Below are 24,412 nucleotides of genomic sequence, written 5' to 3'. Positions count from 1 at the left end.
TCCGCTACTGAAACTATAGGTGTTGAAAATCATACACAAGCACAGCAGTTTTTCTTAAAGGTTTGTTGGACATTTTTTAGCTGTGCCCAGGGAGCAAGTACGTACAAATGCCTGTAGCCACCTGGGCAGGTCCTTTCCTCCCTCCTCCTCTTGAACACCCACAGCTTGCAATCTGGAACAAGTAAGTTGTATTTAAGATTTGGTAACGGTGCTTTCTGTAGGCAACCAGAGGTTCAATTGTGGCTCTCCATGTGGACTGGCTGCGCGAGACAGCGGCCGGCGTTGCAGAGAGCATCTCCTTGCCAAGCCAAGGCACAGGAGCCGTGGCTGGCCCCTTTGCAGCCAGGGGAAGGATGCTGGAGAGGTCTGTGTGCGTATGGTGGGGATTGGGGATAGGAAATGAAACAAGTGGAAGGAAGAAGGTATGGACTTGGTTTTTAATGGATGCAGATTGCTACAGCTGACTTTTGTGCAGCTGAGCCAGTTTACATTAGCTGAAGGTGTGATCCATGTGTCTTTCAAAGGAAACAAGTGTTTAGAGAAGAGAGAGAACACAAGTTTTTCACTGCAAGCTGTTGGATTTGCTTGTCTAAACTTTCTGTTAAGTTCTCTTGGTCTTCAGGCTGCAAAATTACTTGCTCTCAAGCAGTCATATCAGAGGGCTGACAGCGCAGATGCACAAAAGGGAGGGGACTGAGCAATTTAAGCACAAGTCTCTTGCTTGCTGCTGGAAACACAGGAATGTAACATAGCTTTCGCACACAGTAATAATCTTGTTAATAATTCTACCATACTTGGCTTGCATAAGGTACATTGTTTTTATAAATAAATAGCACTGCACTATGGTTCAGTGTTTCGGCTGGCCAAGTGTCTTAATGTATATTTTTCTAATTTTGTTTTCAGCTATCTGGGGTTTGCCTTTAAATTCACGTTGGTCTCTTAATCACTAGGCAGAGCTGATCAACTGGAAATTTTCCTGCTGTTTACCAAAGCTAGCAAGTTACTTTGAGATGCATCGCAGAGTACTAATGGAAACCTTCCAGCCATCCTGATTGCCCATATCCCGCTAAGATCTAATGCCTGCCTATCCTGAGACACTGGCAGCGTGTCAGCCGAAAGGAAGAGTAACTGCTAACCGCATGAGCAGTGAAACGGGCATCACCAACAACATTCTGTGCGATATCCCTCTTGTTCTCATCCAGCTGAGCCGTGTCATGGTCAGCTTTAGTGCTGGTACGGCCACAGTAAGAGGGAACGGTGTTGCTCTGAGTACTATGGCTTTTGGAGGACAAGTTACAAAATGAAAAATTACTGAGGAATCCCCTGGATTGCAGGTGTGAGCTTATAATAGGCCAGTGTTACAGACATTTCAGCAAGTTGTGGCTATTGCATGGCTGGTCTTACTGTGGGAACAGGGCACAGTTTCAGTATTGTTTGCGGTAACGTTCCTGTTGGATGGAGAAACGAAATGACAGGGTCATAGCAAGACTGCGGCTGATGTGTAAGGTTTTTACATAATGGTTTATTTCCTGATGTGTATGTACTTATTTTTAAAAGTTAATTCCTAGAGTCACAGAGGTCAAGAATTAAAGAATACGTTTTACAAGGTGGTACTTAAATTGGTTTATGTTGCAGAGCTGCATTACAGGGGAAGGGAATTAGTTCAGCTGGCTCAGCTGAACCCAGCTCCTACTCCTTGGTTCTTGCTTTTAGCCCAGCTTTTGGTGTCCCTTCTGCCTCATGTCCTTGAGGGCAGCCTCGGGACTCTCCCAGGAAGGTGGCCTGCCTACCTGGTGACTTGTGAGGTGGCATCCCTGGTAGAGATGCTTTTCATCTTCGAATCCTTGGGACAGAGAAGGACACCTGAGGGTGGAATCAAGCATCGTTCCCAATGCTGTCTGCTGCCGTGGTGGGCTGGTGACTTCCAGGTCTCACTCAGATCGGTCTTCCACTGGAGTTGGCTGTGGAAGTCTGTGGGGTCTTGCATACGTCGTGGCTAGATAGCTGGAAGTGTCCATCCTCCTTGTCCATTGTGGATGCGTGATGTGTTACATTAAACCTTGAGACTGTGACCTTGGTCTGTGGGGTCTCAAAAAGCCAAACAGTGTGATATTGCTGATTTTTCAGGTTCTGACTTTCAGCTTTGAAAAATATATTTGTTGCTGGCATGCAGGAGTTCTAGGTAGGCCACTTAGCAGTATGATGCTGGCAGAGATTTTGACTGTGCAGTAACTTTAGATTGCTGTGATCTAGAAACTTATTTATTTCTGTTTGATTGATTTCCTTTTTTCCAAGATAAGTAATATTTCATTTATACAACAATACCAGTTTGTTTTTGCTGAGAAACAAAAGGCACTTGCTAATAATAGACACTTTTCTAAAGCAGTTTTGACCTGTACTCACACAGAAGGTGTGCTATTAATGAAAACAAATGAAGGCTAAATCGCAGTGCTTCTTTGTGAAGAGTTTATGCTGGTTTTGTAACGTGGCTGTAATACAAGACTATTTTGACAGTAACTTTCATATGGGCTGCTTTTTATGGAGCAGTGGTAAATAGCAGAGGTGACACACTGAGTAAGGAAGAAGTGCTGAGACACTAATATCACGGAATTTTGTTGATCATACACTAAAGCAAGGATGTATTTTTTTCCTCAAGACAATTCCCTTTCCTACCCCCTTCTGCACTGGGCAGAATTTAGCCTATGGTTTCCAACATGTATGTGAAAATGAGTACATTGCTATTTTTTTTTGTTTACTGTTCACTTGACTCTCAGGATCTATTAGAGAATGCACTTCATTACTTGATTATTTGCAGCTGATAAATAATGACTTGTTTTGATCAACCCAGCACCTAATTTCATGTAGAAGTTTTGAAGTGTCTGTGGAGATAGACAGGGGATTTGTAGCTATCTGGAGAGTTGGCTGCGTAGCCTGGTAGTGAGCTGCAAGCCAGAGGGAAGAAGGGTAAGGACAATTTTATTCAAGTCTACTTTTTGATTTATTGCCACTCAAATGACAAAGAGTTTGAATCTAGACTGAGCCCTAGGACCAGTACTCAGCTTTACTTATGTAAAGTTCTCAGTGACTTCAGTGGGAAAACTTCAATATTTACCCCATTTGTTTTTTAGATTTCAGCCATCAAAAAACTTAGTGTGAGGAGTTATTCTGCTGACAAGAGCCTTTTATTTGGAGTATCCTGTGAGGATGACATGATGATGGCATCATGCCTGTAAGATGAACGTCAGGCTAGTCCATGCAGTAAACTGGTAACAACCACCAAAACTATGTAGTTCATTAAAGAGTGTGAAGCTGCTGCTTTCCTTAGGACAAAGCAGAAGGGGGTTGACTGTCATTTGCAATGTCTGCCACTGCATGAAATGGCCTGTCCTTGAAAGAGGCCAAGCCTCTCCTTCTCCATACACAACAGAAATGCTCTTCAGATTCCAGGGCCAAATGCTCTACCTCAAGCATATTTACTCTCTTAAAAATATTTTCTCGAGTGACTTCCTGTGCTCCTTTCTGCTCTATCATTCTTGGGAGCTGAGTTGTTTCTGCTCAAACTCAATGTGCAAGCAGGATACAGTTTAAAGTCTTGCATTGCAAAGGTCCATGGTTTCTGCTGATTGTAGTTCAGAAATCAGGAATCTGTACTGAAATGGAACTTTATGAGACCCTACAAATATGTGTAGTATTTGCTTTTTGCAGTCTTGCATCTAGTCCTCACCTGAGGTTGAGGTATTTTGTGCTAAATGTTGTTTGAGACTAGAAGAAAGTCTCTCCTCAACAGTGCTTATAATCTGTAAGATAGAACCGAAATAGAAGATTTTAATGTCATTTTATGAAAATGACTTACACACATTAATGCAGGTCTCCAGAGTACCTGGCCATTTTGTTGCGATAAGACCATTTTTCTCTTTCATAGTGTTCTTCTCCTCTTTCCATGTTTGCTGGAAGAGTACGTGCATCACCACTGCCAACAAGAACCGCTTGGTCCGTGTGTAGGAGACAAAGGCAAAGATGGTTTGGTTTTATATATGCAGAGCTGACAAAACCTAGATTCAAACAGTGTGTGCCAGCACGTGTGTAAACAAGTAGTCTAGGCCTATTGAGAAGAAAATTTATTTGTGTTGACACAGGAGACATGGCTGGTGCCTGCAGAAATAAACAGAAACACTTTGGTGCTTTCAGAGATTCCAGGCCGGGAGAACGTTTCCATCCCATGGGATGCTCCTGGGCAAGCATTAAGGTTTTTTACCTGAACAAACTGAAATGTGCTGCAGACACACATGAGAATCAAGTTTCTTACTCCTTTAATCCTAGGTCTCGCAGTGCTTGGTGGCCTCCTCTGTAAGATCTTGATCAGGACTCGAAGGGACAAATTTAAGTGGGGAAGACCCATCCTTATGCTATGGTTTTGGAAGCTGATTTAGTGATTGTGAATGCAAGTTTGATTAATAAAGATTACATTTCACTACTATTTCTGTCTTTAACACTCAGAAGCTCACCGAGAGAACAAATACATTTGCAGAGATTTCAGCCTTTTTCCACTGTTAGAGGTACAAGTATGTGTGGGGCTTTCATGCTCTATTCATCTGTATTGCTTAACATAAATTTTAAAAGATGTGAAAAGTTGCATCTGAGAACACTTATGAAGAGCCGTCACGTTAGGCATTCATTCTGTTGCTGATCTATGGGCCTGTTATCTAAACTTCAGGTAATAATGACCTATTTACTTTAGTGGAAAATTCCTACTGATCTAACAGAGTTTGGATCAGGCCGTTTTTGCTTATTTAAAAGGTAGTTCAGATTTTCCTTACTGGTTCTTGTCACGTTGCTGTTATTGAGGTTATTGCATCTGAGGTTATTGCATCTGTCTCTTGACTACTGGGTCAAGAGACCTATATGGGTCCCTGGGTGGAGGGAATGCTGTGTTGGTTACAGAGCTGAGTGCCACCAGGATGGAGAGATGAGTTTTGGGGAAGGGACGCTGCACTGCACCTGGGTATCGCTGGAGTGTGTGTGCAAAGGGAGGTAGGAGGTGTGCAGCCCCACTCATGCTGATTTACTTTCAAATTCTTCTGCGGAGTGCCAAAAATGGTCTGTTCAGGTGTATCTCCTTCATATTTTGTAGCGGAGGAACTTAGATGCTGTCACACTGAGTCAGACAACTGTCTCGGCTGGTGTCTGTTTTGCGGTCATTAGCTAGCACCTGGCACATCAGTTGAAGATGAAATGGAAAATCGTATGTAAAGAACAGAAGGCAACTGGCGAAAGGAGCAGGAGAGAGAAAGCAAGCAACAGAGGAAAAACGTGTGCAAACCAATTCTTTTTTCACACCTGCAGGCTATCAGTTTACACCTTAAAGCGGGGAGCTTCATTGCCCTCATCAACATCTTTTGTTGCAGAGCTCAGATACAATGCAGTGCTTTTGAACGCTTGCGTAATGGTGCGGTCTGCCAGCCAGCGCGATGGGCTTTGTAACCTTCCCCGGCTACCAGGTCGTGATGAGCACTTCTAGGCTCCCTGCAATTTCCTTATGTCCATGTAGCCTGGAAAAAAAAGCAAGTTTTATTACTGTGTGTGGCCAGATTCTTTTGTGGACTGGTGCCACTTCTTTCAGCCGAGTTACACAAGGAATAAATTGAATAAGAGGATGATTTTGAGAGGAGTGTTATTTGTGTGTTATTTGTTTAATGTACTTCTTGACCTTTTGGTTTTAGTTTGCTCTAGCTTTGCAATTTTTTCCTTGGGTTTTGTTTTGTTCCTGCTTTTTACCACCGCCTCTTTGGTTCCTTTCCTCTTGGCTTATTTCCCATCTGCTTTTGGGAAATCCAGTAAGGAGAAGGGGCAGAACAAGAATCAGAACAGCTGTAATCACACAGGGCCGAGCAGCTTGTCTGCCAAACAGGCTGCGTTTGGCAGAGCCCCGTTTTCAGTAGTGAATCCTTGGCACAGTAACAGGTTATCTCTGCAGATGTCCTGCACCGAGTGCGAGTACGGCATGTGGCAGAGGGTGGAGGATTCGACCCAGGCTGGCGCTGCCAGAAGACGAGGCAAGATGGCAACAGTCAAGCAAAGAAACTCATGGACAAACTTCGTAACTAGGGCACGGATTTGGGAAAGAAACTGTGAAATAGTAAGATCTAAATTTTAATCCCAGCTGTATTTGTATGAGTCCCTTGATTTCCACTAGCATGGTCCTACATGGCAGCCTGGTGTCGCTGAGAACACAGTCAGGCTCTGATTATCCAGTTGTCATGGGAAGATGATGAATTTTGGATATAGATGGGAATATGTTGCTGTGCAAAAAATTGCATAAGCCGTTCTCCCCATGTTGTCTTTGGTAAAGGTGACCTCTCCAAGGTGTTGCCTTTGATGTCACCCAGATGACAGACATTGCAGTCAGCTGGAATTGTGTGACTAAATATCGGGGTCAATCTCTAAGCCTTTAATTATTTTAAATTATATGACAGTGAGATGAAACAGAATTTTGATTTGATATAAAATAACAAGGGGGAAAAGAGTCTCATCTGGCACTTTCACCTCCCCCCCTATTTAGAAATGTTTTTTCAGCCTAAATTTGTTTGTGGTTGGTCTGTTTGTATGAGAGTGTTGTCTTTCAGCAATAGGAATTGGGAGAGCTGAACTTGCTTCTTAAGTCTGCCACGGATTTTCTGCATGACTCAGTGAGCCCCACTGAGTGACTCTTGTATTCAAAGACTAAAACTCAACTAGTCTGCAACTGTGGACAGTCTGGCCTAAAATGGCAAACATCAATGGCTGAGTTATCTCCACGGGACAACACAAAGGATGCTCTAGGAATGAAATGGCCCTTGGCTTGGAGTTATAACATCTCTGGTGCACTTACCTTTACCTTAGCTGATACCTCCTCAAGGGTGGCTTGTGTGAGTAATGTGTCCTCAATGAGTCTCTGTTCCTAGAGAAATAAAAAAACCTACAAGTGCTGTAACCTGGTCAACTTCTCATCAAAATCGTGATGTTACACTGCTTCCCAAAGTCACAACTGTATTAGTTGTATGCAGCCTACTATTCCGTGTTTCTTTGTTTTCCTTTCTTTCTTTACTGCTATCAGTGGCAAAAAATTACACAGTAAACTCAGTATTAATATAATAGCTAATTAAAGACTTCCTACCCCAGAGTGTATGAAAAAATGTCAACTGGAAAGAGCCAGTCCGTGGTGTATTTCCTTGGTCTGTACATCACCGTAGTGAGAAGAGGTTGTTGGAAAATACCATTCATTTTAAACTAAACACTAAGCCTCCTTTGAATTATATCTTAATAAAAAAGAGAACATCTTGGACAGTCTTTGATTTAGACGTGCTGCATTTTAAGTGTGTCCTAATTATAGTGCTCATTGCTTAACATTAATTTAATGAACATCCTCATTTATACGGACAAGGTTGGCAAATAGGAATTAATGCCATTAACACCCGCGAGTCTCCCAAAGGAAAAAAAATCAAAAGATCTGTGAAGAAAACGTAACCTTATTATTTATAACAAGGCAAAGCACAAAATCACCAGCCGTACATTTTTGTAACTGGATCAGGGGCCCTTAGTAGATGCCTGCCTGGCAGGTGGCTGGCAGGGACCTGCCCACGGGCATCACCCTTGCTGAAGCATAGCTTGCTTTGAGGAACTTTCCATCCAAGGTTCCAATCTTGCAGGTGGACCCTTGGCTTTGTTTTGATCTCAGTTGTCTGGATCAAGACCAGACCTCCTCTAATCAACTCCAGAAATGACCACAGTGGTTCATCAAGGCCCAGAATTAAGGACTGAAGGAAGACATCATTGTTTTCTTGGTGGATCTGGAAAAGTGTCGATGATGCACATCTCTTGCTTTTAACATTTAATTGCATGCTGATATCAGAACTGCCTGATTTTAAGACACTAGCTGTCAAATTTTCTCCACAGGCATTGATTTCAACACACACAGAAGGTGGATGGTCCACTCACTCCTTAAAAACTTTTGTCATCCTGAACTCTGTTTCAGTGAAGTTATAGGAATTCAAGTGATGGCAACGACAGTTATTTATGAGCCAAAGAGACCTAAGGGTACATTATGTTAACAAAGGGATAGTGTAGACCTACACGGACCCTGCGATCCTCACAGATCATCCTCTTACAGGAGGCTTAGGGTGTGGTAGTCATCACAGCCAAATCACCGTATGGGCTTTAATAGGGTGTGTTGACACCACAGTGGCAAAGCTTTCCATCTGGTCCAGCCTGGTTGAATTACTGTATTGCAGACTCATTTTTCTCCTTAAATATGATGGTGATCTGCAACATTTAGCCCCTTCTTACTGAGCACAGTGAGGAGAACTTTCATCATCCTTATCCAAATCCCACTGTACAGTTATTTAAGGGGTGATGGAGCACAGCTGAGCTTTAAACAAAGACATAAGCATTGCCACTGGGAGAGTTACGCCTCGTACAAGTGCTACTCAGTAGAAAAACGCTGTAATTAAAGGCCCAGATTGTGCAAAATTTTCTTACAGAACTGCGTTTCAACTTCTGTCTCTTTGAAATCAGTGCTGAGTACGTGCTTGAAGGACTGCTTGACTCCGGGACTGAGTTTGTCAATAACTGACGTATCTGATGCTTTATTCTTAGATCTCCTCTGTCTGCCACTTCTGCTGTGTCGATCTCTACACCTAGACTGCAGCTAGCATTAATGTTAAGGGATGCACACTGTGTGTTGCTAATACTTAAAATCTTGCTGACTAAAAATGAGAGGCTAGTACATTGATCTTTTATCTTCTGCCTCCAAGTCTTGTCAGCGGTACAACTCAGTACATGTTGGGGTGAATGCGAGTAGTCCTGTCCCTAGATGGGTCACAGCAAACAGTTTAATGTTTGTTATCTACATGTATAATCTTAGACTCCTAGGTTCCTTTCAAATACAGTAGCCTCTGAGCATCTCCCAGATAAAATCAATAGTAATTCTCTGGTGGACTTCATGGAGTCTATTTAGGGTCAAGACTGTGGTTACATGAAAATGTTCTTTGTGCCTGTCTATGTAGGTTTATACATGTATGAATGTATCTGTGTGTCCAGTGTGGATAGATAGATATAGAAGTGATTTGTTTGTTTGTTTGTTTTGTTTTTAATTCTGAGAGGATAGGTGATAAATTTGACAAGTTCCACTATTGATGTCAGAGGATCCAAGTTTATAGAGTTTTATTCTGGAAACTGAAGTGCCTTGTAGGAAATTAAAAAAAAACAAACAAACAAGGAAAAAAAAAGATACAACTTAATCAGAAGCTAAACTGAAGGCAAAAGTTGGTTTGAATATTACTATGACAAAGGGACTGTAAGATAGAACTTCCTCTGAAACCCAGGAAAAGGGTATTTGACACAGAATAAAACATCCAGTCATGAGAAGACGTGGGGTAGATCTGTGTATATTTGAAAACAGCCGTAGGATTACTGGCATGCTTTTACCTTGTCTCCATACAGGTGGTTTTCCCTTTTTTATTTCATTTTTCATATTTAGGTTTCTTTCTATTAATAAGACATAAGCAGATCCAAATTCAGCTCCCACACACATAGAAGAGGATGGACTCTGAGAGCAGAAATTGGCTCAGATGATTAAAATTTTTGTGTGAGTTTACATTTTGCAAGGCATTTTAACTTAACACATTTTTGGTAATTGGAAATGTGTTGTTTCTATGGTACCATGACACTGGTGTCAGCCTCTAGAAGACTGCACAATAGGGAATGCACATCTCAAATTCTTCATACCAATCGCTGTTTACGTTACTGGATCAGGAAACATGCAGTAAGGATGTTTCACAGTTTATTTATGTTAATATTTTGTCTTCTACATGGGCTTCCTGTCTCTTTGGTACTGTTTTCATTTTGTAAATTTACATGTTTTGCTTAAAGCAAGAGTGAGAGCGAGATTACATCTCTGCTTGTCGCATGACCTATTTACTGTTGCTTCAGAAAAGCAGAATTGTGTCTCTCTGCCTCTTAGCTTCTCATGGAGTGCAAAACTAAGGAACTGCTCAGGTATTCAGTGGCAGGGGATGACAGCCAAGGTTGTGACTTGGTTCCTTGCCACCCATTCCTAATATCAAAGCCAGTGGCATTGAAAAAGTTACCTGAATCCAAACTGAGTTGGGGCTTCAGAGTCAGCACAGGCTGCGGAGCAAAACGATTTATTGGCATGCACACCTAAGCAAAGACCACCACCGATTCCTTGGTGACTTTCTTGCCTTTTTTAAGGGAATGTTTTGAAAATTAAAGCAATAATATAGTGACCTGTAGCATGTTGAAATGAGCATGAAGACACCTGTGACAGGATGTTGAGCTTTATATTCGATAGATGGCTTTTCATGCTGCTCATGATAAAGATTGTTGTTTCTCTGGAAGGGCATCCACAGGGTTTATATTCCTGCCTGCAACTTAGTGAACATCCGTCTTTAAAAAGATGTTATTTTCCTGATGAAATACTGGGGTTCTTGGGTACTATGAGGAAGGAAATAGGTTAGCCGTTGGAAATCTGGAAACTTATCTGTGTCTCCAAGAGTACAAGATTTTTGGAGCATGGGCCTTCAGGAGTGGCTTTAGTCCATCTGCACTACAGCCGGGCTGAAGCTTATATGAGCTCACCGCTCAGCAGCAGTTTTAGGTTAGTCGGTTTGAGTACCAATGTGAGTAGCAAGTAGCACAGGCTTCACGGCAGCCTGGAGCCCTGTGTAGGGTCCTAGATTGACTTGGTCCCCACTTGCAATGGAGTCATAGCCTCTGTTACTGTCAGAGCTGCAAAAGCTGAGCTTAACCTTTTCAGTGAATACCTAGTGATTCTTTGAGCTCCTTACTTTCCAGAATAACTTCAGAGACTGGTGGATTTTGAACAGTTATGTTGAACATGTTCAAAATTCAAAGTTAAATGTATACTGGTTGGTTTGACCAAACTGTGACAGATGAGAAGTGGACCTGCATTGATTTATTAATAATTACTTTTAATAATTGTAAGAATAAGTGAGAAGTTATTGGATTATCAGAATTTTTCAACAGCTGTACTAATTTACCTTCAGAGAAGGCTGTGGAAGAGTAATGCAGGACACCCTGGCATGCCCCAATGCACCCTTGAAAAATAAGAGGCAAGCTGTTTGCCCAAAGGATCCTTCTATTCTCTCAGGCCATGTTTTGCCAGCCGAGGACTTAGAGATCAAAAGAACTTTAAACCCATTGAAACACCTTCTTAAGAGCAGAATGGCGATGGCTTTCAAGTTACACAGGGAGAAAGTTTCTTGGAGACTACTCTAGGGTAGGAACAGTTAGGGGAAAGATAGGTATACAGTCAGTTTGGAGGGAGGTTTATTGTAAATAAACAGTACTTACTTTCAGGAGGTTATTTTGCCACTGCTTACAGTTTGTCATTGCTCCTGGAGGGAACAGAGTTTCAGGTCTGAGCTTGCATGAGGCTAGCTGAACTAATTATGGCTCACAGGGCAGTGCTGCCAAAGCGCCGGGGCTGCGTGCGGTGCCAGGCTCTCACACTAGCTTGGGTACCGCACGTGGTGCAGCTGCAGAAGTGCCAGGTGCAGTTTTACTAAGAGATAAGCAGGCTGCGGTTTCCCCCCTTCTTCCACCCTTGCTTCACGGTGCAGTGACAACCATCTGGCTGCTCTGGCTGCCCAAGAGCGTGAACGTTAGGGCAGAGTTTGCCCCTGGATGCAGCGCTCCCCTGGTGTGGTGGGTCCAGTGGAGGAGGTTATATGGGCCTGGGCAGAGCATTTGCTAGCAGAGCTGTATTGTTCTTGCATTTGAACAAGCTGCGTGGCACCCTGTAAACAGACCCAATAGAGTCATTTGATTCCAGCCTCTGCGGAGAAGCAATAGTTGAAGCTCTTGTCTTGAAATCCAGTGTCCACAGAGGAGGTCAGGAAGACCTGCAGGTAACTTCACCTGGTAACTACAGCACAACGACACTCTGCAGGTCACAAAGTCTGTATGTGTGTGTGTATATTATGATTGCACAAGTATAACTCCTAAGTGTACACAAATGTCTTAGATTCAGGTTGAGCAAAACCTCTAGTTTACAAGTTAAAAATGCCTGTTCTGGTGATAGTCTCAAACATAAATCTAGAATCTGCTTTTTCTGTGAGCTTCCCTGACACTAAACACCTCATGTAAAGATTTGTGGTTCCTAAGCACAGTGGGGGATTTAAATACAGAACCTGGAAAACTGAATTCCTATGCAAGTTGATGTTTGTAAATACTCTTCCAGCTCTTCCTGGAGGCTTTCTTGATAGCTGGGTGACAACGGTAATGTTGGCTGGCTCTTGCAACAGGGAGGAATTTGGCATGCAAAGGAGTGATAGCAAGGCCAGAAGGAAGGTGTGGACTTCATGTTGACTTGTGTTCAAATCACAGGCAGCTGCTGCAATAAAGAAAGAGTCTTGGGTGCACCAGGAAAACACGTTGCAATAAAACTAATACAGCAAAGTTACTAACTTCAAATCTGGATAGTTTGTTAAGGGAAAAATGGTATTACCATGTCAAATTGTAATACCATCAAGTTGTTGACAACCATCAAGTTGTTGTCAAGTAAATGGGACACATTGTTGATGATTACTAAGTATTCATTTGGACAGGTAAATTTTATTCTACAGTGGGGTCATGTTAGCACCACTGTGAGTATCCAGACTGAGTAGTTGAGGGCATATTGGCACTGTTGGGTTCAAGCACCAACATCTCTGTGTGGCTGTGTTTGTGCCTTAAGGAATGTGCCAGTATCGTTGAATCACTGATGGCTCTTTTAAATTAAAACAGCTTTTGAGTTGCTCCTGCTTTCTTGTAAGATTGGCTGGCCAAAACCTAGACTGTTTCAGATCTTTTTTAGTTTCTCCAGGTGTCAGAAAAGAGAGCCTTCTAATTCAGCATGTTCCAGGGACCCCTTGAAATCATTGTCCGTTTTTAACAGACTTTTGATCTAAGAAAAGCAAGCCTGATGTCAGTAGGCTTAGATTTGCTCTATGGAGGATGTCAGGAAAACATGCAGGACTCCACAGACCAGCAAAGGTTGGGAAACCACTTTTAAGTAATTACGTTAGCTAAACATGATATTAAAAGAGATAAAGAGTGTTTTTGTAACAGCTCACTGGGACTCCAGTCCTCTTTCTCTATGTTAAGATCATGGTTCTTTGCATTACTCCAAGCAGGAGAACTCTATGTTTTTAAGAAAGGAAAACAAAATTAGTCTTGTGTTTGATATGTTATTGAGCACTTTTCTTACCTGGTATGAAATGAGGTCATGCAGGCTGGTTCTGTGGCACCCAGGCATTCCCCTGTGCTGGAGGAATTCCCAGCTGAGCACTTAGGGCAATTTTTTGGTCCTTTGTGCCCCAAGAGCAGCCCAGAAAGACTGGAACAGCATCCAGAATCTGGCTCATAGTTGAACTACAACTGCAGAATTGAATGAAAGAAAAGTGCAGCCAAATTTGTGCTGCTTTGTGAGGTACTTGGCTCTGCAGAGCCTGGAAGGGGTTGGGAGTGAGACCGAGGGATGGAGAGTCATGGTCGGATGGCTGGATGGCAGAGGTCACTGTCCCTCCATGGAACTGGGACCAGCGATTTAGAAAGCATCAAATGCTTCACACAGTTCCTTCACTAATAAGAATATGTAGTAACTAACATATGGCTTAGAGGCTTCTGAGTGTGAATACCACTAACTAAAATCAGACCTGGGCTTCCAAGTGGCTTCAGGGATGCTTTTAAGAATCACACCCCTTTCTTGAGCTTCATTCAGCTATTTGCTTCAAGACAAAAAACCCTTTTCCCTTTTTTCCCCATATTGTTTTTTACTGCTTCTGTTGGGGTGAAAAATTCCAATTTTTCTTCTAACACGTTCCTTCCTAAGGTGGAGTAGTGGTGTAGCGTGCAATGTATTTTAAGGACTCATCTTACCATCAACTTAGAAGAATCTTCCTTATGGTATTTTGAATGTAGGTAGGGGCTGAAAGTGGGTTTTATGCATCCAAGCCACTGGAGTAGTTTAGCATTTTATGCCTATGAATAACAGCAATGCAACCATGTAAAAATAGTAACTCTCTGCAGAGTGATCTAAACTTTTGTTTCCTTTGTAATGTGTTGAGATTACAGAAATCACTGGAGACTTCAGCGAGTGGATCACATATAATGCCTTCAAAAAACAGGATATCTTTTTCCACAACAACTAACCTGCTTACAAAAATAGCAACTGAGGACGGATTATCATTAATAGTGTTCAGTGTAATAGAGACAAAACTATTATACTTTAGGGAAATATATCCTATAATAATAGCTTCAGTTGCTAAATATGATTCATTTCTGGTGTTTTTAAACTTGTTTTATGACTCAGGCTTGAACAATCTGGATATTGTTGATTACATAAAATCTGTAATTCTCTGAATGTAATTTAAGTTCTCAATGTCTGCATTTTGTTTCTAGGCTTACTTTTATTTTAGCTTTCCTTGCAATTCGGGGTGCACCTTCTGAAAAATGTTGAGTCCGTGTTTTTAAAACTCTGCCTGTGAATTTTGCTCTCTGGAGAGCTCGGTGTGGGTTGCCACTTTCAGGAAGAGCAGCAAGCCCCTATGCCAAGCAGCTGAACATTTCACATCATTGGGGTTTGCGATTTATGTTGAGCCCTTTGCAGAAAGAGCTCTTTGATAAACATGTTGGTGGACCGTACACTTGAATACCTATATACTGCAGAGATAGGGCAGATTATCTCTTAATCAGGGAGGTGCCAAGCACCTGCACTGGCCAGTAACATCCCTGAAGTTCCTCAGCCATTTGCAATTAAAAAAATATTCTACAGCTGGCTTAGTTGGCTGTAACATTTGTTTTTCAGGGAGGTCCTGATTTCACTCACTTTTACAAATAGTTTTATAGAGGTCAAGTATTTCATGCTTTCTCCCAAAGGGCTAATTCTCTGCTGCATACCACAACTGCAAACAAGTTTGAAAAAAAATTGCAAAATGTGGTTCAGTCAACTAAAGAGCAAAGTTTATCCAAGACAGCAAAATGTACAACTGGCTGAAGTGCAAGGACGAAGAAGCAGAGAAAGCAGCTCCTTGCTGTAATTCAATCCTGTTGGCATTTTTCAACCGGACTGTAACAAACAGATTTACTCTGTTCCTCCTTCTAAAAGGAAAGGGCACCTACTTTATAAGCAAGCAACTAATTGTGCAATTGCAAACATCAAAAAGAGCGGGCAACATCCCCATGCTCCAAAGAACTCCCGAATAATAAATAAGGTAAAAATGGTGATACATCCCACCCTGTGCCCCTGAGACAGCACGGCCTCCCTCTGGGTGCTGGAAGGGATGGTGGGACCAGGCTTTTCATATCAAAGGAGGAGCATAATTGAAAAGTAAGGAGAGCATCACTTGCAGTCATCCTAATTTCAGCAGCAGTCCCGTTCATGCCCTTTTCCTCATCAGAGTTTGGACATGGTTCTTGGGAAAGGCTGATTCTGGGGTGCTGGCACTGACCTCACATCCTGCCTGGATACCCGGGGCCGGCCAGGGCTGGTGCCCCCCAATGCCCTCCTGATCTGGGGGGCTGGAGTGTATTGCACCACCCTTACCCCGTGCGCCTGCTTTTACCAACACACAGCCAGGAGGAAGCTGCAGGACTGGTAGTGTTGTGCCTGTTCGCTGGAATAAAACTTTTTTAATGTCATGCCTCCAGCCCCCAAGTACTTGAATGATTTTGTGGCTTTTATGGGCATGGCAAGTGCTCAGAAGCACGGGTGATGTTTGACTAACTTGAATACATGTCCTGTGTTAGCACAGTATTCCTTGTATTCGCTGTATGTACTCGTTTGTAGTCTGGTGGCAATAGTTGTGTGGACATTTCCCTGCTAAGGACCAGTCTAAGGTTGCTTGTCCATAGCTAGCATCCCTTAGACAGTATGAAATCACACAGAATCAGTCTGTGCGGGCTATAGCGCCTGCACCTTCTCCTGGTTTTTCCTCCAACCTCTTTAGATAGCAGGAACATGGTCAAAATTGTGTAGAACAGAAAAGAAGCCCCTTCAAGATTTTTATAAGCTGGAGGAGGCTAATTCTTCCTGTTTCAAATACACGGTGATTTTGCTTTAAACAAGCTCCAGCGTTGGGCCCAGAATTGCGGAAACCCAAATGTAAATTTTAGCTTAAAAAAGTAACCGTGAAAATGCGTGGAGTTGTGAAGCCCAGGAAGGGCTAATGTCACAAGGAAAACATTTATTTGTAAATTCACACAGGAGAATTTACAGGCAGTAGAGACAGACCTCTAAAGCAAAAGCTCTATGTGTAGGTAGCATAACCCAGCGCTTGCACAGAGATTGTCATCTTCAAAGCACTGAGCAAATATTTGTTTATTATACTACAGCAGCCTTTGAGGCTATCAGGCAGGTATTAATATTACTGCTTTATAGGTGGAGAAATTGAGTCAAAGAAGTTATGTAATTTTCTTGGGATTAAAGACAGTCATAACAACCTGATGAATAGCGCAGATTTTCCTTGCCTTTATGTTTGCATGTTGCTGAAGCTGCTGTGCTTCTAATGGGAACAGCACAGATACAGTTTGGTTTGGAAAGGAGGTCTTTCCCTCTAAATTTATGTTTGTAATGCACCGAGGGTGAGCATATGTAAGGTGACGTGAAATGCTAGCTATCTGGTGTAGCTAGGGTTATCTCTTATCTACGCCCTAATTCAACAAGTCCCACATATTGGACACCTGCACGTGTGCCCAAGCCAGCACACATGGGTTTCCTCCTACCATTGCTTGCTCTTGGGTCTCCTACTGAAGTGACACTGATGTGTCTTTCTGTTCTCCCAAATGACTTTTGAACTTGCTGTTTAGCTGTAACTGCAACTGACAGCAGGCTTGAGGTCTCAAAGATTCCTGCACATTTTCTGAAAATACGTGGCTGATTAGATGAGACAAATCCTTCTGCTTAGGAAAAGGCTTGTGTGTGTGCTCCTTAGACACCGGAGAGCATACATGGAAGAGCCCTGGTCAGACTTCACGCAGTGACAGCCACCAGAAAAACAGCACACAAGATGCAAATCCGAGGAACAGCTCATTTCACTGCTCTTGGAATGGCTTCTTTCTTTCCCTTTTTTTGGTCTTTTCTTAACATCTCTTGTGTCCGCAATGTTGGCCGTTGCATGTCTGGGTGCTGTGATGAGGACCCAAGAAACTGCTGTCACTTAACAATGGCCCAGCATCAGACTGTGAAGCGTGAGTCTGTCTGCTGCTGGGAAGCCCTGAGTTTCCCACAGTACCTATAGTTTTTTTCAGCTGGTGGAGGCTTCAGAAACTGGATGGGTATCTTCCTTACAAATGACACGTTAAGGAAGAGCATTATTGTGCAACACGTGATAAATGACACATCAAGAAACTATACCAGTTGTTAAGGGGTAGGGATGAGCTCAGCTTAATTACTAATTATGACCTTTATTACTTATAAAAATGCCGTGAGTACCTCTTCTGCACTGTGGCAGCTGCCCCACCTGGGGCTTTGATGCTTTATCCTCATGGGCTGGGGTGGAGCAGCCGCTTGCTGCTGGAGAGCCAGCAGCTGGCCCTGAGCACCCCTGCTGCCTGTACCCCTACCAGACCCCGAGCATGCTGGAAGATGGGCCCATCAGCACAACCCTCTGCTCTCCTGGGTTGTAGACCATTGACCATCTACCTCCAGGTTGCAAGAGAAGGGAAGGAGGAGTGTGAAATCGGTTACCACTTTCCAAGACTTAATGCGATGCTGGTATCCCAGGTTTGTGGCTGGTTATAAAAGCTATTTGGATTTGGACTGATTGAGGGAGAGAAGGAGAAGCAGATATGTGGTTGTGTGAAATAAGAGTTGAAGTGTCATTTTTCACCAGTGTTAAAATTCCCTAAGCTTTCAGCATGCTTCTGGTAAAGTGGTAAAGGTTGAAAACAGAATTTAAGTTAAAATACACAGAATATAACAGCTAGTCTAGTGATTTATTTGCTAGTTACAAATTCTGAACAACATGTTTGACCATGGATGTAGCAGGCACTGCTGTACTCAGCTGTGAGCGCTGAAGACCTGTGCCCTGTGTTGGGCTGTGCTGTTGACCTGCTGGTAACCTGAGCAAACCCTTCCAATCCCGCCTGTGACAAATTCCTCATCTGCAAAAAGGTACAATTGTACTGACCTTCTTGGTAGATAAAGTGTGCAACGTAGGGAGAGGTGGGCTCTTCCCCATTTTTCTCTTCCAGAAATCAGGACCTGTAATTAGGGGGGTGAGGTGGGAGTGAGGGTGCCCCTTCCCATCGGAAGTGAGTGTGGTCCATGGCTGTTCAGCAAAGAGCAGAGGATACAGCATCACCCCCCCAAGAGCATGCAGGTGCCAAGCATCCTGGGGAGCCGCCGTCACTCCCATCTGTGCTGGCTTGCAACCTTTCTTACAAACCCAATTGTCTATTTGAACACCTTATATTTCATGTTTGTGCTATGTTTGAAGAGTGCTTCTCAGGAGCGGATAAAATGTCTGGCTTTGGTTTGTTTTCAGAATTAAGATGTTAGCTTATTTTTTCCTTCTGTTCTATTTATGTATTACTAGATTTTATTTTCTTTCCCATCAAGTAGCCTTTTGTTTGGTTGTTTTATTTTTTTATATTTTTCTATACTTGTCTTCTGGTTGATAATGGAGATTACATGGTTGTGGTAGAACAGATACTATGTGGGTTAATTTTTCCCCTAAAATTACTTAAAATGTCATCTCACTGAAGATGACAAATCAATGTTCTCATAAACATTCATGCTATAAAGCCAGTTTCCAACTTAGGCACCTTTTATTATTGTTGCCTGCATGAAAAAATTGTCGTTAACTTTGTCAGAATACTGAAATTTGAACGTCTCTTCATTGTGAACACAGAAGCAATTTCATTTTAAAGTGGCAAAGGGCAGAGTTTCTAATAAAAATGTAATTTGTAGCCTCTGACTGCAAATGCTTCTGTTTGTGCTAATTCTCATTAAGTCACTGTAAAATGTATGATATATCAGCTTAAACAGCTGCAATATCAAAGGCTTTACTTTTCATTATTATTATTTTTTTCTTATAACCGTTTTGGTAAAATTCAAATGCATCAGTAATAATGTTTCACTTTTATCTCATTATCAAATTAGTTTTACACTGCCTCAACCTGAGTTAAATCACTTAAATACCATTTAAAAATCAACCATTAAGTTGTTTTAAATTGTTCCAACAAGATATTTTTGGATGCACAATAACTAATCTCTTATTCCATCTTTCCTGCACTTGGGCAAAAAGGTGGAACAGGGTTTCTCTGGATGAGCATGACAGTTGAGCGGTGTGTGCTGGCTGCTGCCACGAGGCTGGTGCTCCTGCGTCCTGCATCCTTACCCTCCACACCAGCTGCATCCCTGGTTCCCAGCTGGCACGTCACGGCTGCAACCTCTCACGCGTTAACGCTGATGGGACAGCGAGCGTGAGGCTTTGCAGGATGTCTGGGGACAGTTTTCTTTCCTTGCTTCCTTATCCTTCACCAAGTAAAAGTTTTCTCCTTCTGATCTGCTTTGGGAAGCTGATGCTTTCACCAAGAATGTGTTTGGTCCTGCCAAATGCCTTAATTATCACACAGTTAAAAAGCAGCAGCTGGAGATAATTCACAGTTAGACAGTTAGAGACATCCACACCTAAATACGTTGTTGGAGGACACCCACTTTGTACCTGCGCACACCTCTGAGTATGAAATCGCCGGTGCCCGTGAGGTACCGCTGCCGTGCAAACAGGAGGACGCGTTCAGCGATCTCTTTCACAGGCTGCCGTGGCGTAAATGCTGCACCGCTTGATTTGTGAGTTCTTGCAGCAGAGTGGGGTCTTGCTGGGGTGTCAGCACACTGTTTTGAGGTGTCTGTGGGCTTTTTGAAACGGATTCTTGGACTGCTGCTACAAATGAGGCAAATAAATCTGCTCCTGCTGTTGTTCGCAAGGCTGCTTGCAGCTCTGCCTCCTGCCGCTTGGCCCTCTGCTCCCTGCCCGTCCTTTTGCAAGCTCTGCCTTGCACACTGCCTTGCAGTACCTTTGCTGAACCTCTTACGTCCATTTTTATCTCATCAGCGGATCTGAATAATCACACAAAAGTGCTGCTGAGAGCTTTTTCCAGTTCTCCTCTGTCGATGGTAACGCATCCAGGGCTCATATTGACAGATTAATGTGGGGCTGGCTGCAGCAGGGCCTGTTGCTGGAGGCTGCTCCCAAGCACGCCGCCTGTGATCCTGCACTGTCTGACTCTGAACCCGTTTGATCGTTGTAGGGGGTCAAACGCTTGGCTCGAGTCTTTTTTATGTTTGTGTTTCTCTCAGGCAAATGGGGCTGAAAAAAGAAACTGGAGGGACCAAAGTAGAGTGTTCTCATGAAAAAAAAATAGATGCAAAACACAAAGCACCATTTGTGCTCAAATTTGGGGACTGAGGGGAAGGACAGCACTGTTCAGCTGCTATAGATGACTTGGTTTTCTTCAGCTGGAGAAATGCTTTGATTCTGTTATATTGTTGATTAACCGCTCTGAGAAAAAATACATTTGTAAATTAGGCAGGAGACCTCTTCAGGACTCTGCGCTGACTTCTGCCAAGGCTGGCAATCTCCTTGTGGTTCTCATTCACAGGTGCAAATGCTCTGGAGACCAGCGCAAGGGTAGGTCACTGCTGCAGAGCTGACAGCCCCTCCACTGCCAAAACCTTGCCACATAAAACCCATACACCCAGCAAGAAATCCTTGTTCCTCTTCTGGCAGGAGTGTTGTTGAGCGGTTGTCTCTCTTAGTCTGTCTTTAACTGTGGCAATTCAATTTTGTATGCCTATATTCATGTGGAAGCCCACAAACAGTTCTGCTGGTGGAAATAACCTGGGGAGTCAAGCTCTGTTCATTGAGAAAAGGGGCACAGACTGAACTGGGTCATATTTTGGTTAAAGATCACCTGAGGGATTTCGATAGGGTGATCTCTTGGACAGTTTGTACTTGCAACTTCATGTACAGTGAGGATAGTGGCTTCTGCCTACGAGTAGCTGTAAATGGCCAAACCTTATTCAAAAGCCATGTTGTAGTTGGAAAAGTTGACTGCATCTTTTAGAGGACCATTTGAGTTTGAGGTCAGTTATTTTTACTTTTCCTTTTTGTTCTAGTTAAATATTTTTACTTGCTCTCAGAACAATAGCTCCCACCACACTGAAGCCTTTGCCCAATGCAGTAGCTTTTCATACCTCCTCCTATAGCAGTCCATGCAGCGTCCAAGGGTCTCATCTCCTTAGTTTAGCTAAATATAGACTTTTCAAGCCCTTGTATAGAGCCTAATCCATACCTTTACTAAGCTTAACAAGCTGAATCCAGTGGCATAAGCAGCTGACGCAGCTTTATGGGTAGAAGAATCCTCCGCATTCTCTTATGCTTGCTCTAATCTGCCAGGGTTTGTTTAATTTTTCTGCTGCTTAATCTGGTATTTTACTGCCTGTATGTACTTGACTCTGAGGACTGGATTGTTGTGATGATTTTTCCTGTCTGCAAACTTACTCTTCAGTTTTCCATGCTGTCTGCCCACGGAGACCCAATAATTTTGTATTTTTTCAAGTAACTGTTTAATTAAAAAAAAAAAATCAGCCAAATCTGAAGTTGCTTTTAGACAATTCTGAAATAATGTCCTGTTTACCAGGCTGTTCACAGGCTGAACTCACAAAAATGAGAGTTTCTCTCACCCTGTACTCTTTGGTTTGGAGGGAGCTGGGTCCCATACGCACACTGGCAGCTGCAACAGGATGAAAATATCCACAGAGGTTTCTGGCAGAATCTTATTTTGACAAAACATTTACAATGGTTACAGAAAGATTTGTTTCCATATCTAGCTAGTTTGGCTTTTTCCAGCTTGGTTGCAGACTGAATATTGGTTTTGTTGATTCTTTTTTCTAAAAGCAAGTAGATCTGTGTTTGTAATCATGATACGTACAGTTGCACATCACTGTGTGCCTTGGATTCAAAAATGGTTTCAAACCCACCTTTGTAAGCAGAGAGGGTCATAGTGCATTTTAACACTTAATCCTCCTGTCCCGAGCATGCACGTGTTTGTGTGTGTGCTCGCGTACACCATGTGCATGCACACATGTGCACACCCCCCACCAAAGGCATCAAAAGAGCTCTGAGCTCCGTCGAGCCAGGTAGCTGGTTCACAACAGCAGAGACTTGCAAGGCTTAAAAAAGCATAGAAGAGGTGGGCATGCATGATCACGCATTATCCTTCCTTTATCTGTGCACCTTCCTGTCTGCCAGTAACCAGGAGTTTAGGGCCTTCCTACATCTAGACCATCATATTTAGTAATTGCTGGTGTATCCAACCTACATTAATTTCTGTAGTTATTTAACTTGTTTGTAATTTTGGACACTTTGGTGTTGTCTTAAAGAGCTTGAACACAGTGAGAATGGTATCCTGTACATCGCTGGACAACTGACCCACCCTGTTGCCTTGCCTGTGGGAGAGGAGCAAACATCCTCTCCTCTGCTTGCTGTGGGTCAGAACCAGCAGCTAAAAACTCTGAATTCATCTTCCTGCACTGATCACCACTTTGAACTGCCAGCAGGATGCAAGGAGCCTGAACGCTACCATATGCATGGGGATGGCGTTGCCATGACCCGTGCCCAAACCCTTTCTCTGGCAGAAGAGATGAATGAGTGTCTTCTGCTCACTGAAGAGCACTGAAAAGGCATTTCAGGCGGTGAAGCAGAGAAACTCCAGGAGTGCTTTTATCGCGGTGTGATCTAGCCTTGTTTGTGCTGGTGGTTAAGGTGAAGCTACCTTTGTTGCCTCTTGTGGTTCCTCTTGCCTAGCTGAGCTCTCATGGAGCCGTGACGTGAGGGCCATATCTCACAGCACCCAACTGAAACTCTTTTTTCTGTGCTGCAAATGTGCCTTGCAGCCTGGGCTACTTCAGACCAAGCAAGCAGGAGCAGGATCCTGTTTGCTTTTCCTCCGTCGGAAGGAACAGTGCCATTCTAGAGTTTGATTATTTGGCTGGCTGCTCGGCTTTGACTGCACAACATCTTCTTATCTTGGGTACTTCATTCCTTTGCAGTTTAGTTTTGTTTTGCCGCAGCGCTGTGTTCTGCCATTGGATTGCATTCACGCGGCGTGCCCACAGGCTGCGCTGTATTGTTGCATATGTTGTGCCATCCAAAATAATCTCGGTGGGTGTTCTAAACAGCTGCCATGATACAACCCATCTTCTTGGCAGCCAGAAGTGCTGTGAGCTATGTGTCTTCTTTTCCTCCTCATCTTCGTATATTGTAACAGAGATGTAACCTATATAAATTTTGCATATGGTATACCTTGCCAAGACTACTCTGGTACCTAGCAGCTGTCCATACATGCTTGGTAAAGAAGATGTGTTTTGTTAATTAGATTTACGTGGGATGGTGCTTGGAGAACTCCATGTAGATACAAAATGGTCTCCCTGGGAAAAAAAATCCTTTAGGACTCTCTGCCATTAGGAGGTCCCTGGTGAGCTGGTAGTGGGCTTCTGACTGACACCTTTTTAGCACCACATCAGGAATGTAGGCTGCAAAAGCAGTCAGCATAGTAAATGCACAGCTTATTGGGGTTTGGTTTTTTTCATTATTAATTGCATGCTTGCATGTTTGGAGATGGAATCAAGCTAATGTAATATTTGCCTTCATATATTGCAGCTGCGTGGGTGTTGAAGAAGAAGAGGCACCAGATATAGACATCTATCATTGTCCAAATTGTGAGAAAACCCACGGAAAGTCTACTTGTAAGTATACTTGCACAGCTGGTCCTCAGATACACAGCAGATTCTGTATGTTTAAACAAAAGAAGCTTTTTTTTTTTCATTACAAAAAGACACACCTAAATATCATGTGTCATAAATATTAGAATTCAAACCATGAGGTGAAAAAAGATGTTGTGGGGAGAAAACCATGGGTTGGATTATGGAGCTTTGAGTGCAGCTCCCTGCCTGACCTCAGGCAGTGTGTATGAGCTAATGCAAGGCACCTTACCTGGAGCTCCAGTCCCCAGTCCTGGCAATGAAATGATGCTTCCTTCCTTGCACGGAATTAAGAGTTATGAAGGTAGTTAGTACTGTGGGCTAGAAAAATCCTACAGAGACAGCTAGTTCTAATACAGTGAATTTTGGAAACTGCATGGTGTTTTTTGTGTTTGGATGAGAAGAGTAAGAAACAGTATGTTATGCTTGGCCTGGATATAAAACTGTAGCAATTTCAGTGGCAGTCAAAATTGTAGGATGTACTGAGGGTGCCAATTCTTGCAGTTCTTTCACAGGAAAAAGTTCTCCTGAGTAAAAGTGACAGTTGATCTCAGTGGGAGTTTTGTCTGGGAAAGAACTGTAGGA

General features: G+C 43.0%; 1 protein-coding gene across 3 annotated transcripts in view; it reads left to right on the top strand.

Annotated features, from left to right (window-relative positions):
- PHF2 (PHD finger protein 2) overlaps positions 1 to 24,412 on the top strand; it is an 87,439-nt gene that overhangs the window by 20,592 nt on the left and 42,435 nt on the right. For all 3 annotated transcript variants that reach the window (XM_075053368.1, XM_075053365.1, XM_075053366.1), the window contains exon 2: positions 23,727 to 23,812. In XM_075053368.1, the coding sequence (XP_074909469.1) occupies positions 23,727 to 23,812 (86 nt within the window). The remainder of the gene's footprint in view (positions 1 to 23,726; positions 23,813 to 24,412) is intronic.

The sequence above is a fragment of the Buteo buteo genome, chromosome 21, assembly GCF_964188355.1.
Source record: "Buteo buteo chromosome 21, bButBut1.hap1.1, whole genome shotgun sequence".
Classification (NCBI taxonomy): Eukaryota; Metazoa; Chordata; class Aves; order Accipitriformes; family Accipitridae; genus Buteo; species Buteo buteo.
The sequence above is the reverse complement of the archived record's forward strand: the minus strand, read 5'-3'. Positions and strand labels throughout refer to the sequence as shown.